This window comes from Pongo pygmaeus, chromosome 16 (assembly GCF_028885625.2).
Source record: "Pongo pygmaeus isolate AG05252 chromosome 16, NHGRI_mPonPyg2-v2.0_pri, whole genome shotgun sequence".
NCBI classification, from domain to species: domain Eukaryota; kingdom Metazoa; phylum Chordata; class Mammalia; order Primates; family Hominidae; genus Pongo; species Pongo pygmaeus.
The window spans coordinates 63,007,557-63,022,065 of record NC_072389.2 but is presented as its reverse complement, the minus strand read 5'-3'; the positions used below and the strand labels follow the sequence as shown (position 1 = coordinate 63,022,065).

At 38.9% G+C, this 14,509-nt stretch overlaps 1 protein-coding gene across 2 annotated transcripts in view; it reads right to left on the bottom strand.

Moving 5' to 3' along the window:
* Positions 1-14,509, bottom strand: part of MYZAP (myocardial zonula adherens protein) — a 97,623-nt gene that overhangs the window by 28,118 nt on the left and 54,996 nt on the right. The window contains exon 11 of one of the 2 annotated variants that reach the window (XM_054451089.2): positions 8,664-13,895. The exons of the other annotated variant lie outside the window; for it this stretch is intronic. Coding sequence (XP_054307064.1) covers positions 13,842-13,895 — 54 coding nt within the window. The 3' untranslated portion in view covers positions 8,664-13,841. Of the gene's footprint in view, positions 1-8,663; positions 13,896-14,509 lie in introns of those variants that run through there. 2 annotated transcript variants of the gene reach the window in all.

Below are 14,509 nucleotides of genomic sequence, written 5' to 3'. Positions count from 1 at the left end.
GATGGAGGTCTGTGTAACCTTCCAAAAAATGCAGATCTCAAAAACACTGATGAAGTGTATGGCAAGGCAGACAGTATACTCGCTTTGATGTAAAACAGGTGGGGACACGTGAATGCATATGTATTTGCAAAAGAAACACTGCAAAGACAAAATGAACCCTAATTATTAATAAATAGCTACCAATAGGGAAAAGGAAGAACTTAGGTGAAGGAGACAGGATAACATAAGTTATTACATAGGTTTATGTAATAAACATAAGCCTTGTTACATAGGTTTAACTTTGAAAGCACATTTTGTAGATTCAAAAAATAAAATGAAGCCAAAAAGAAAAAAAGTGAACCCTAAAATCTGAGAACAAACTGAATTGAAGAAACGATGTACATCAAATTGGTGAGAAGTGTTAATCCAAGTGTTGTTAGAATACAGTAATTTGACTCAATATTCTTAGTGGATTATTAAAGATAAATAGAGCTGCAAAGTAATCTCGCATTCACTGAGAAGATTGTTAGTAGTAACACTGAAGTTATTTTGTAACTGTTTGATATATATTGTAGTATCATCATGTTTGGAGCCAAGATTTTTACTGTAAGAGAAAGCAATACAAGTATGAAATCAAAGAAGTAAACAAAGTTTTGTTCAATTTAAAATGACAATATCAGTATGAATTCATAATTTTTATTTTCTTTTGTAAAATATGTATCTCTATCTACTGAGAAAACTTGGAAACAATAAGAACATAGTATGTGCAGATTGTGGTCTCTAAATAGCATTCCCCACTAAAAAAACACAGGACATCTTGGTGGAATGGCTCATTTCAGGGGACAAAAAATAAACTAGATGAACCTGAGATATCTTGTTATGCCTGAAAACAAGGACATGAGGTGTCTCCCCTTGGGCCAAGGATGGAACATTCTGAACATCAAAAATAATAATGAGTGTAATTGAGTAAAACACATGAAATATATAGATATTAAAGAACATGAGTATTATATTTCTTTAGAAAAAAACAGTAACAGCTCACTGGACTCCAATGGATGTAGAAAAGGCATCAACTCCTTACTTGGAAAGGAGTTTGGAGCAAAAAATAAAGCATCTGTCTTGCCTTCTTTGTTCAAACTGCATTTTGAGACTATAAAAAGCCCTAGTTTTACTTGACAGAATAATTCCAGTTAATCAATGGCCAAAGAATGACAGAATTAGAAAATCACAATTTTGCAATTTCTATGAAATAATGGCTTCAAGCATCCATCATCAGTAGATTAAACCATGATGATAAAAGCTGATGAAAAAACATTCAATCATGTTTTGGGTTGTCACCACTTGACTCCATTATCAGCCTTGGCATCACCCAAGGTGGAACAACCAGGCATTATACACCCCAGAAGTGATACACGATGAAACAGCATCACCCATGAAGTGTTTTTGCCTTTCCGAAAAGTTGAAACTTGATCTAATCAAGCTTCTAGAGCTAACAAGGACACAAAAAGTTGAATCCAGAATGTGAACATTTTTACAAGACAACTGACTCAGCTCTTAGGTAGAAATAAAAGTAGTCGGGAGAGATGGGGGCAGCAATGCTCTAGATTAGGAGACTTTAGAAACATAACTAAATGTAAACACAATGTATGCTGATTGGAACAAAGCATCAGAAGAAAAGACACTTTGGAAAATGTTATTGCAGGTTGGTATTAAATAATAGCAAGGAATTATCATTAATTTTGTTAGGTGTGATGATGGTGTTATAGTTATGTAAGAAAAAGTCCATATGTTCAGAGATGCATGGTGAAGTTACAGGAAACATATGCAGAATGTCTGGGATTTGCTTTAAAATATTGCACAAGAGGGGAAAAAAAAGGAAGGAGTAGATAAAGCAAGTATGGCCAAATCTTGCTATTTGCTGAACCTGGGTAATGTAGAGGGCTCCATCAATTACTCTCTCTGTTCCGCGTGCATTTGGCATTTTCATTATCAAATATTTTAAATTTCACGTGGTGTCAAAAAATGTAATCCTCTGACATGAAAAGTAAACCATGCAAAATAGAACAGAAACACCCGTAAGAAAAAATGTCCAACGTTAATAATAATTAAAGACATTACCAATTAAAAACAGCAATGGTTACCCTTGACTACCTATTAAATTTGCCCAAAACTATTGACTGAAGAAATGAGCGTTGGCAGGGCCAGGAGGGGCAGCTCCTCTCCTGTGTTGCAGGTGGCACTGTGAATTAGTATGACCCTTCAGGCAATTTAGCAATAAATATTAAGAGCCATAAAGCTGTTCATACCCTTTGATCCACTAATCCCACTCCTGGGAATTTATCCTAAGGATATAATTCAAACATAGGAAAAAGCTCTATATATAAAGATGTTCTTGCTCCCATTATTTATAATAGAGAGAAAATGGAAATAACCTTCATGTTTAGCACTAAAGGAATGGGTAATAAATTATGAAATATCAGTTTGATGGAGTATATTACACAAACACTAAAAACAAATACACTGCAAAATGGAAAGTTTACAAAAAGCCTCAAGGGATAGAAAAGCAAAAGTTTACAATGATGAAAGTAAAAGCTGGAAGAGAAGTTGGATAAATGAAATACTTCTGGGGTTGTGGTAAGGTTTAAGTTTGTTTTGTGTAAACTGCCTTCCATTTTTGTAGAAATAGTTTCGAAAAATTACTCTCATGGTATGCCTTTTTCATTCCTTTTTATAGTATTAAGATTGTTAAAGTTAACTTTTAAAATCTTTAAATGAGAGGCAAAATGGAACTAAAAGGTTCCAAGAAAGTCAGGGGTAATATTTAATCAAATGATGTAAAAGGTGATTTCAAATACACTCGTTACACTATCTCTGAAGAAATCAGAGTGGCTTGTGAGGCAAAGAAAGCAAGAGAGGTGGTTTTAAAACACCTTAATGAGCAGCTCATAGTAAGATATTGAGAGGATCCTACTGGTCACTGTCCCCTAGATTGTAGTTTAAAAAATAAATCAGTGAATGGTTAATATATCACCTAGAGAGAGTGCTATAGGGAGAAGGTCTCTAGAATTCTCATGAGAGAGCAGAGGGCTGATGCTAGTCTGGAGAGACACTTGGTTCTGGGGAGAAGGAGCTGGACAGGAGTAGGATTTGAGGGTGCTGCAGCTTCTAACAAGGCTCATGGTTTTCAGCAATGGTGCTCCAAGAAGCAAGTATGCTATTGTGCTAAATTAATGCTATCTGTGCAGATTTGCTTTTATCCTGGAACACTTCTTACAGAAACATCTTTTCTAGTATATTCTGTGATCTGAATTGACTTGTTCAGATAAGAGCACAAAGGATGCTAAGGCTGGCAGAGTCAGTGCACTGCTGGCCCCAAGGGGTGCCAAACTTGAATCCCAACTTAGTCTCCCCAGTGGTCTGCCCTGAAGAACCTCCCATCCCTTTCCCAAGTGACATACTCAGCTTCTAAAATAAGTAGACTCACATGCTCCTGGGTTTGATAGCCTCCTAGGAACATCTGACTCTCAAGCCTTTGGTTCTTTTTTTACAATCTTTAAGTCACACACTTGTGTGGCTAGTATTATTTCTGACTACTAACTTCAAAGAACCTTGAAATATTGTCTCTTGTAGCACCTAGCACATGACAAACACTCAAAAGGTAGCTTTTATTATATGATTACTGATGTTTCTCCTTCCCTAGGCTGTGAGTTTCCCAAGAGTAAAGACCTTGATCATCTTTATATTCTCAGATAACAAATGAATGAATCAACAAATCCATCCAGCCATTCCTAAACAATCCATCCCATAGACTTCGGGGGAAAAACTGTCTGGCTCAGATGCTTGGAGGCCCAGTTGGGCCAGGATGATCTTGCTAAACACATGTCCCCAGAGCAACCCCCAAATCAGGAGCTACTCCAAAATCCAGGGTACCATATAGCTGGTATGCAAGAAATCCATTAGGCACCTTTGCTCTCACTTCTTGATGCATTAAATGTTTAAGTTTGACCTTCAATTTACCCTTCACAAAGCTGCATTTAGTTCTAGCTGTCACCAGGTGGTGGTAAATGATGCAAGTTACCAAGCTCAAATCAGGGCATTAAGAACTGAGAAATTAGAAGCACTCATTTTCTGGACCTCACCTATTTGATTTATACAAGAACAGAATCTTGCAACAGCTAAATTTAAATACGAAATAGTAGGCCCCCTTATAGAACAAGGGGAAAAATACATTTTCATAAAATCTGGGACCTTTTAACTGATGTTAATAGAACTTTTTCTAATTTTTGTTTTGATGAGTATGTTTCTTTGTAACTCAGACTGAATATGTGAATATGTGCCTTGCAGCCCGATCAATCATGCAGGATGTTAGTCTCTTAGAATACAGGCCAGTTTGATATTTAAGGAGGGAGGGGAAATAAAAGTTCTTTTAGTTTCTTAAAACTGATCATGGCTTTTTTTTTTTTTTCACATTAGCTACACTCGAGTTACCTGCATAGGTGGTTTGAGCTAAGTAATCATCCTTAACCATAGCCACATGCTGGAATCCCATGGCGGGAGCTTTTACAAAATACAGATGCTCTGGCACCAGAAATGCAGAATATCTCACTCTCCCAATTAAAAACCCCCTATGCTTTTAATGTTCAAACTCACTAGCATGGCACGGGAGGCCCTTCCGCTGTGCTCCCTATTTTCCCACTTTCATTTCATGCCCATCCTGTCCCCATGATGAACCCTATATTTAGGACACTCCATCCTCTCAGCACTGCATGAACACACTATGGTCCCGCCTCCAGGACTTGGCACACACAGGCTGGTGGCTCCATTAGGAATGCCGCCCCACCCTCCATCCCCTTTTCCACCAGAAAAACTGCTGCTGTCACAATCTACCCACAGTCACCTAGGCCAGCACTTTCCAAGTCCTTCACGCTGGCTTTGTGTCCCCCTCCTCTGTGATAGCTCAGCCTTTGAACCTACCCCTGTTAGGACACATCACAGTTACTGCCATCCTTGGTTGACTTTTTTCTCTTGTACTCGACCCCAAACCCACAGGGAACAAGTGTTTAGTGCATCAATTATCTCATATAAAAGATAACTTCTCTCAGGAGCTGAAATCACCCTTGCCAATCTGTGCATTTAAATAAAAACTGCTTTAGAAACAGATGGCTATAGTTAAAAAAAAAAGTCCCCCCAATATGTTTTGAAAAGAGCTTATATGTCAACCAGACCAAAGTGAAATTGTACAAAAATGTAGTATGGTTCTGTTATGGATTCAGTGAGGAATCCACAGCTGGAAGTTGTGAGGCTTCTCAACTTCCTGGAATTTCTTCCCATTAGTAACATGTAGGACACAGTCCATTTCACATCAGAGGACAGAAAATGAGATGGCTCTAGCATTGCAGTCATGTGAGTAGCGCTCAATTGTGCAAGATTCATGAAACATAACTCAGTATTGAACTTGGAGAGAAATTAATGAAGAAAACGCAGCAGCAGCAAATAAGTATTAAATATCAGACAGCGCTTGACATGGGCTGTTAAGAAATTGTGCTTTGGGGTATTTTCTTTCACCAGCTGGCAAAGGATAACAAACACGAAAAATGCCTTATGTAAAACAGGAAACACACGAATACAGAGCATATAAAAGGTGCACATCACTTTGAGTACGTACTGGGAGTGTCATGTGTACAATCAACTCCCCCTCCTTCCACTCTTACTGATAATAGGAGGAAGGTTAAAACTGACGTCACACTTAGGAGTTTCCCGCTGAAACAAAGGAAAACCAGCCATGATGGTAACAGAAGATGTCGCACTAAAACTTGATCAATCTCTCACAAATGAAAGGCTAGCCAAAAGAGGGGAACCATTAAAATAATTAATTGGGAGGCCATTAGGCTGAGGTGGCTCCAGGGCCTTGGGTTCTGACCTAAGCAAACTGAAACCCATCTCAGAATGAATGGTCACAGCTTAGGAAAATGAAATTTAAATTTAACCAATCAGAAAACACCAACTAACCTCTAAATAGGGACTTTTTTTTTTTTTTTAGACAGCGTCTCCCTCTGTAACCCAGGCTGTAGCATAGTGGTACAATCATAGCTCACTGCAGCCTCAAACTCCTGGGCTCAATGGGTCCCCCCACCTCAGCCTCCCAAGTAGCTAGGATTACAGGTGTGATCAACTGTGCCTGGCTAATTTTTTAATTTTTTGTAGAGACAGGGTCTCGCTATGTTACTTAGGCTGTTTGCAAAACCCCAGCCTCAAGCAATCCTCTTGCCTCAGCCTCCCGAAGTGCTGGGATTACAGGTGTGGCCTAAGTAGGGACTTTCTGCTTTAACTAGTCAAATATTTTCCTTGTCTTGCTTCCATAAACACCTATAAAAGTTTTTCCCTCAAGCTCCCTAGGTGAAGCCCTCAATTGCATGTGGCCTGGTGCTGCCTGCTCAAATAAACTCTTTAAAAACAGAAAACGAAAAACAAAACCGATGGTCACATTTAATCAAACTGTTTAAATCTTATAAGGAAAAAGGAATTCAGTATTTTAAATGCACATTAAGTTTATTTTATTTGAACATTTATTTGACATTATTGTTTATTTTATTTAAAATTTGTTTTATTTTGTTTTCATTTTAAATGAATAAAGCCTGAGTGAGCTCTAGAAAATTCCATCCCTGACCTAGTCAGTTTACCATTTCCCTGGATTTCTATGGGGAACTTCAAGCTATTTCCTTGTGAAATTGTCAAATTTTCAAATAATGCAATGGCATAAACTTCCCCTGAAATAAACATTTTAAATTATTTTATTTGAAATTTGTTTATAATGTTTTCATTTCATTTTCATTTCATTGTTTTCAAAATCAGAGTGTCGGGGCTGTGTGTACTTGCACATATCGCAAAACTCAACCAAAGGTTAATAAATACACCAAAGCTCCCCAGCCACCATCCCCAACACCCCTGCTTTGTTATTCCTTCTCGTGGGCCTTCATTTATAGACATTCTGCTTAAAACAGCTTTAACGAAAGAATAATTCATTTCACATTGAAAATGTTATCAAAGATGTATAACTGCCAATCAAAGCATCTAATCAAAACGAGATTACTAGGGCTATGAATTCTAGGTCAAAATAGAGGAATATGATACTTTATTGTGAGTTCTTACAGCCTTTTCAGGGGAAATTTATGCCATCACATTATTTGAAAATTTGAAAATTTTACAAGGAAATACTTTGAAGATCCCCATTATTGTTTTCAAAACCCCTAGAAATCCAGGGAAATGGTGAACTGACTGGGTCAGGGACCGAACCTTCTAGAGCTAACTTGGGCTTCAGCCGTCATCTCCCTCTGCCTGCTCTTTTCCTGACAGTGCCGTGTCTTTAACCCAGCCTCTTGATGCCTCTATGATCTGGCAAACCATTGTTTTCATTTCTCTTAACAAAAGAGGAATTGTGTCTGGTCCCCACATACCCACTGTGACCATGAGAATAATTGATATTTTACACTTTTCCTCAGAAAAAGTGTTTTATTTTTGCATAGCATTCCTTAATTCTATTTCGGAAGTCCTGTAACATCGTAATTTCATAGTTACTGTGTTTTTTAAAGTCCATTCTCTTTGATAAAAGCCACCACAAAACGTAAGAATAAAAAGAATAAAGCTCAGCCTCTTTTTAACAAAAAAAAATAATGCATAGAGAAATATGACAAGATCAGAATCTGCCCTGCACTCATGCAGCATGAAAGAAGAGTTTAATAAGGATGAAGAAAATGGTACATTATCTCATTTGGGGGGGAGTAAAGGAAGTGAACTAAGGCCACAACAAAACGAAACTGAAAAATTGCTAAATGAAGCACTGAGTGGGGAAAATGAAAAATCAATGAAGGAATGGAGGGAAAAAGGTACATTTTTCATCTTCATGATGCTTGATTGGGTTTGTGGAAATTCATTTTCAATTAATGTGTCTTGTGGCATTCAGCCAGGCTAGATATGAACAAGGCACATATTTTAATCAATTTTTTCCTATTAAGTTTGAAGTAATATATAATAATAGAACTATACCATTCAAAAGGATCGGTTGCAAGTGGGTTCTGAGGTAAAATAATGTAATTTGGTTTGATTTCTATCTTATATTAAAGATAACCCAACTTCTCCAGAAGGAGAGGAGGAGCACTCTGGCTCCCCCGGGTACCTAAACATGACTTGGCTGTACAAATGTCAGGGAAGGACGGTTAAACTGCTTCCCAATCTGAGCACATTCTCTGAGAAGGAAGAAAGGAGGAGCGTGCAAGCTACCAGGAACTTTGCTGGCTTAGCTCATGATTCTCAGAAACAACCCTATGTGGTTATCCCCACCAGACCATGAAACTGAGGTGCCAAGACTTTCATCATTCATTCATTCCCTTCACAATCATCCGGATGCTGACAGGGCTGAGATTAAGACCCAAGTAATTGTCTGTGAGGGCAAGGCCCAGGCTGTCCTATTCACACCACACCCTGTTCAGAGGTTTGCTTGCTTCCATCCTCCCAGTGATGACGACCTATGGCTGCAAAGCTGCCCTGGAGAGTTGGCAGGGCTGGGAGGAAGGTTGACATGTGATATCTTCTGTCACAAAGGATCTGCTGGGGCCCTAATTCTTTAGGCTGTTCTTTTTTTCCCTCTATGATTCAAGAAGAGGCAGATGGAATGGAGATGGGGAAGAAGCTTATTTACCCCTGTGCTTTTCTCGATGAATTTCAGTTTCAGAGACAAAACACCAAATCCTGAACAGGAGTGTCCAAGGGAGTGAACTGCTTCAAAATCACGTAATACATATATATGGAGGCCCCTAGCTCCACATCTGGCACAAAGCTGATGCTAAAAAATTGCATTTTGGAAGCTCTTCCTAAAGTTCAAGTGCATGGAAAGTGAACACTCTCTAGCACTAGCCAGGGCTCTCCTTGGAGCCTTCTTGCTGTCCTCCGTGCTCCTCTCCCCTCCTATTCACCCAGTACCCACTGGCCAGAGGCACCACTCTGGAGCTCAGATCTGATCAGGCAATGGGGAGCCATTGAGGAATTATGAGCAGAGTGATGAAGGACATCCTTCTTGGCTTGGTGCTAATAAACCATCACAATTGGTGTCAACCTATATTTCTTGCCTCTTCATTTCTCACTCCCTCGTACCATCCAAACTAGATGAATGCTCTGTGAACTCAACCTATACTTTCTGGTCTGCATGTTTTTGCTTTTATTTATTCTATATGTTGTCTGACATGTCCACCCATTCAATCCCTGCCTAGAAAAATCCAACCCGTCCTACAAGGCCTGGTCAAACACTACCTCCTCCCTAAAGACTCTCCACCCACATCAGAATTAGTTTGTACTGGCAGGAACCGTGCTAAGCATTTAGCACACATCACATCAGTCAATCCTTATAACTACCTTTTGAGGAGGTAATGTTATGACCATTCCCATATTATTGATAAGGAAACTGAATCTTGGAGAGGATAATTTGCTCAAGATACAAAGCCTAGTCAGTAGCAGAAGCAGGATGCAAAAGCAGACTGAATTTACTCAAAGCCTATGAACTTAACCACTAAGTTTCCCACCTTCTGTGTTTCCAGCACCTATGACATTCTGCCTCAAGTTCAAATGAGTTTAAATGTCAGCCAGAAGGTCCTCTGAGAGCAGGAACTCATGTCTATTTTTGCACTCATGCTCATAAGAGGCTCTTCTTAAATGGGTACCAACTGTCCCATAAGCTCCCCATAAATTGTACCTGGCTCCTCCTCATCCTTATTCCCACTCTTAAGCCCAAGGAATGGGTTTCCTTCAGTCTTCAGCAGAGGGGCAGGAAAACAGGATTGTTCAAAGACAATGGCACAGGGGAAACAACTCCAGCTTGACGAAAGTGACATGAAAAAAATCAGTATGGCAATGCTATTAGAGAAACAAGCTTTCCATGAGCCAAAAATAAAAGGAGTCCTATTCATACGATACACAAAAATAAATTCTACATGGATCATTATTTGTCCAACAAATATTTATTGAGCAACTATCATTTGCCAGTGACTATCCCAGGTGTTAGAGATACAACCACAAACAAAATAGATGCAAGTCCCTGCCCTCATGGGACTTACATTCTAGTGGAAGGAAACAGGCAACAGACAAAATATACATGCAAAACAGATAAATAAAGTGCATGACATATTATTGGATGATAAGTGCTGTGAAGAAAAACAGAGTAAGAAAGAGGATACAGGGGACGGATGTGCAGGTTGTAACTGAAGACCTAAAGATGAACAATCAAACTTCAAAACTATTACAGAAACTATCTTTACGTCAAACAAGACACACAACACAGCCAAAAAGATTAACTTTACTTCTGCCAACATTAAAAACTTATATATTATAAAAGATACCACAAACAAAAAACATTGACTAGGAGAAGATAATGGCACCCAAATAGTTTTTGATAAGTGATTAATATTGATAAGATGTAGAGTTTCTACAAGTCAGCTGGATAAAAGAAAAACAACCTAATATAAAAACGAGCAAATGACATGAACAACCATTTCATAAAGGAGGAAACTTGAATGGCCAATAAACTTAAGAAAAATTTCTCAACCTCACAAGTTTCAATGAGTAATCAGGCTGACACAAATTAAGATGAAAACAATGAGATGCCATTTCCTAACTGGCCAAAATTATAGTCCACACAGTGCCAAGTGGTGGCGAGCATTTGGAAAATCTGCCCTCTCACATGTGACTGGTGGAAAGGTATGTGCACTGTGGGCAGCGATTGGGCAATATCTAGAAAAGGTGAAATTGTGCCAATCCCATGCCCTAGCAATTCCTCCTCTAAGTATACTTCCTAGTTAGAGAAGCCTGGAGACATGTTGGTATTATTTGTAAAAGAATAAAAATGTCTATCAATAGGATAAATAAGTTACAATATATTCAAATAAAAGGATATTAGCCATTAAAATGAATAATCCAGATCTATATGGAATAACACCAAAAGCAAAACTGAGAAATAAGTTGCAAAATATGTACAATTTATTTTTAATATTATAAATTAAAATTTATGTAAAATTTAAAACACAAACTAAGACACATACTAATTTTATATATATATACACAGTAAAATCATCAAGGCATGGCCTAGAGACCAAATTGCCTCTGAGAAGAAGAGAGGGTGAAAGAAGGAAAAAGAACAGAATCAGGGACAGGTAAAAAGAGAACCTCTTCTTTATCTGTGATATGTTCTTTTATTTAAAAAAAAAAAAAAAAAAAAAAAGCAGAAGCAAGTGTGCCAAAATGGCAACATTTATTAATCCTAGAAGAGGGTACGTGGATTTTTTGTTTTTATCATTCTCTACAACTTTTTGCAATTTAAATTTTTTTCCAATTAAAAGTAACAAGAAGAAAAGAACAAAGGTTGGCTTTGGAGTCACAGATCTGGGTATGTAGTGCAGCACCATCATTATTTGCTGAGAGACTGCCAGCTACTTATTTTTTAAGACTCTAAGCCTCAGTTTCCCATGCTTAAAAAACTGGGCAAATAATACCTTCCAGAGATGATTGACGTGGGAATGTGACATCTATATGCATAGCCTTGGAATGAGAGAAGCATTTGTGACTGGTAGTGACCCAAAACATGAATTACTTAGCCTCACATAGTTTCTATGGCCAGAAACTGGGCACCAGGTGTCTGAGAAACAGTTCAAAGTCAATTAGAACAATTTTGATAAAGAGAACATAGGTTCAATTACATTTCCAAAGAAAATATCTTTTCCCTTGAAAAGACAATTTATATTGTGAATACCGTAACCAATACCTGTCATAGAATGAACCTGCTTTTTTTAATAATACATATAACACATACAGAAAAAAGACTGCCACAATTGTGCTCTGATACCTTCTAAAAATTGACATTTTAGATAAATTGTCTAAGATTTTAAAATAAATAAGTGAATACTACCATGCTAAACACTAGAATTAGAAACTATAACATTGTCATTTACAATAAATCACTCCTGCCTCAAACTTTTGAGGAGCACCTCCTTTGGGTGGGGCGTGAGTGGCCATGACACAGAGCTGTAGCCTTGGAGTCCAAGGCTAAGGATCCAGTTAAGGGAGGAAAGCGGTGGCGGGGCAGGATTTCAGCACATGATTCAGGTTTGACAAGCAGTAAGTCAAGTTCACACCATATCACAGTACAGGCAGGAAAGAGGTGAATTGAGGGGCATCAGCAAAGGCAGACAAGAGCAGGCTGAGGTAGGTCCTGCGATGTAAGGAATCCAGATCTAAGAAGATCAACAATGAGCCTAGGACCCAGGGCCAGGGCCAAGTGCAGGAGGCGTGGAGAGCATCCACTTAGGAGGCACTCTCAGGCTATGCAGTACTCTAGGAACCTCACTCACTATCTGCTCCAGAATAAGGCCTGCCTGGCCTCCAGGTACTGTTCATAGCCCAAAAGAGAAAAGGAACTCTAAAAGCAGAAGAAAGCACACCACCCTGAAAGCGAGACTTACATGGGTGACCCGTTTTCTCTAAAGGTCATTGCATTCTATTAATTATTTCCTTTTTTAAAACTTGGCAATGAATCAATGCTGCTAGAACAAATGCCGGTGACTTTTCCACCAGAGACTTAGAAAAACATTACAGCAATAAAGGTGTCCCTAAAAAACAGTGTAGTTAACAACACTAAGCTAACATCCGGATGAGATTCTCAAATCTGCCTCTGTCTCCGTAGTGGAAGTCTGAATACCCAGCGTCGTATCTGGGGATGTGTGTCTAAACACAGCACCGTGCACAGGTGAACAACATTAAAGGTTAATAACTAATGCGGAAAAGTATTCATCTGCTTCTTTCCCATCCCCTCCCTCCTTGCTTAAGCTGGGTAGAAGCATCTAAATGAAAGCAAAGGCAAATATTAGCAAGAAAGCATCTTCATGCCTGCTTTGCCACGAAGGAGTGGCAGGAGTGGAGAACTAGCCAACGTCTGAGGGACACTGGGCCTCTGAACGCACTCACTCCATGAGCCCCATCTCCCAGCTTATGTAGACTCATGCCACCCATTGCTATGACTGCGGCTACTACTGCTAGTTCTCAGCAAAACTGTCATGTTCTGATAAAACACCAATGCCTGTAGCAATCTCAAGAAAGACCTCTATAAAAATAAAACATACATGAAGGATGTTTCAGTTCAACATATTTCAGCCAAATAGATTTCTCTTTATCAGATACACTCCTTTTCATGAAGTTGGTTGAACCAATTCAGGCAAAATGCTGATGGTGATAGAAGCAAACTAAACTCCTCTTAGAAGAGTCCTAAGATGAGTATTGACATCCATTCAGGAAGGACACCTTCAGGGCCACCTCCCATATACAAATAGAACCAAACCACATGGACACTTGGCTGCTCCTGTACTTTCTGGGGGGTGATCTGGTGGGAGCACCTCCTTCCCAGAGCACTAACATTCTTCAAGCTCTCTTCCCATCTCCTTAGCAGATGTCTTTGGCAGCTTTTCCATAAGTAAGGATTCATCTTCCAAGCCTCCACCTGGAACTTTCTGAATGGTTTTTCAGTAGTCTTTTTCATTGCAGTTCCTTCTTCGATGTCTACTCAAGTTCCTAAAAATACTCTGTGGATCTGTGAGTTCTCTTGACTCTGCAGTTTGAGGCTGTGCAAGTCAGGGTGACAGTATGTGGGTGTTTTCACAAACAAGAGCCCCACATGGTCAAATTTTCCTTTCAATAATATGTCCTTCCTGTTTTGTTCATTGGCTCATCATAGATAAATACCACCTCTTCCCAGCAGAGAGTGTACAAGTGTTCTTCTAATCACGAACAATAAAGGAATCGCTTCCAACCCAGAGCAGGCTACCAATTTATCATCTTCCAAAGAGTCGGAGACTAAATCTGGAGAAGAGCTCGTGCGACATGATCTGGAGACAGTTCAATTGGGTGGATTAGGTTTGTGGGCTCGGTGCTATGGCTCCTTTCCCCTACCCCCATTTGGCTAATTACCAATTATGAGAAGTACTTGAAATCCTCTAAACACAGGGCATCTAGCAAAATGTACTTTCGTGTGTTGCACATTTCATCACACCGCACAACAGTTTTGAATTAAATTGTGTGCCAGCAAATGACTGAACCATGTAAAAATGGAAGATACTCGCGATGAAGCAAATTTAAATTTTAAAAATTGCTTTTTGTATAAATATTCTTGTGAAGAGAATGATGGCTAAGCTAGAAAACAGCACAGAGCACAAAAGAGAAGAGAGAAGTATACCCAAAGATTGAATGTGGCCAACAAGACTCCCAAAGGGAAAGATGAAGGGCAGCCCTGTGCATTGCTCAGGAAATCAACATAGCTACTTTTGCTTTTAGTTCACTTAACTTTAGGTATACACAGCAGAACCCATTTACAGGTGGTAATAATAACAGCCACTAATATTTATTATTTCTTATCATCCAATTAACATGCTGTGCATTTTATATATGTCATCTCATTGAACTCTTACAAAAAATTGGGTAGATATTATTATTAACCCTATTT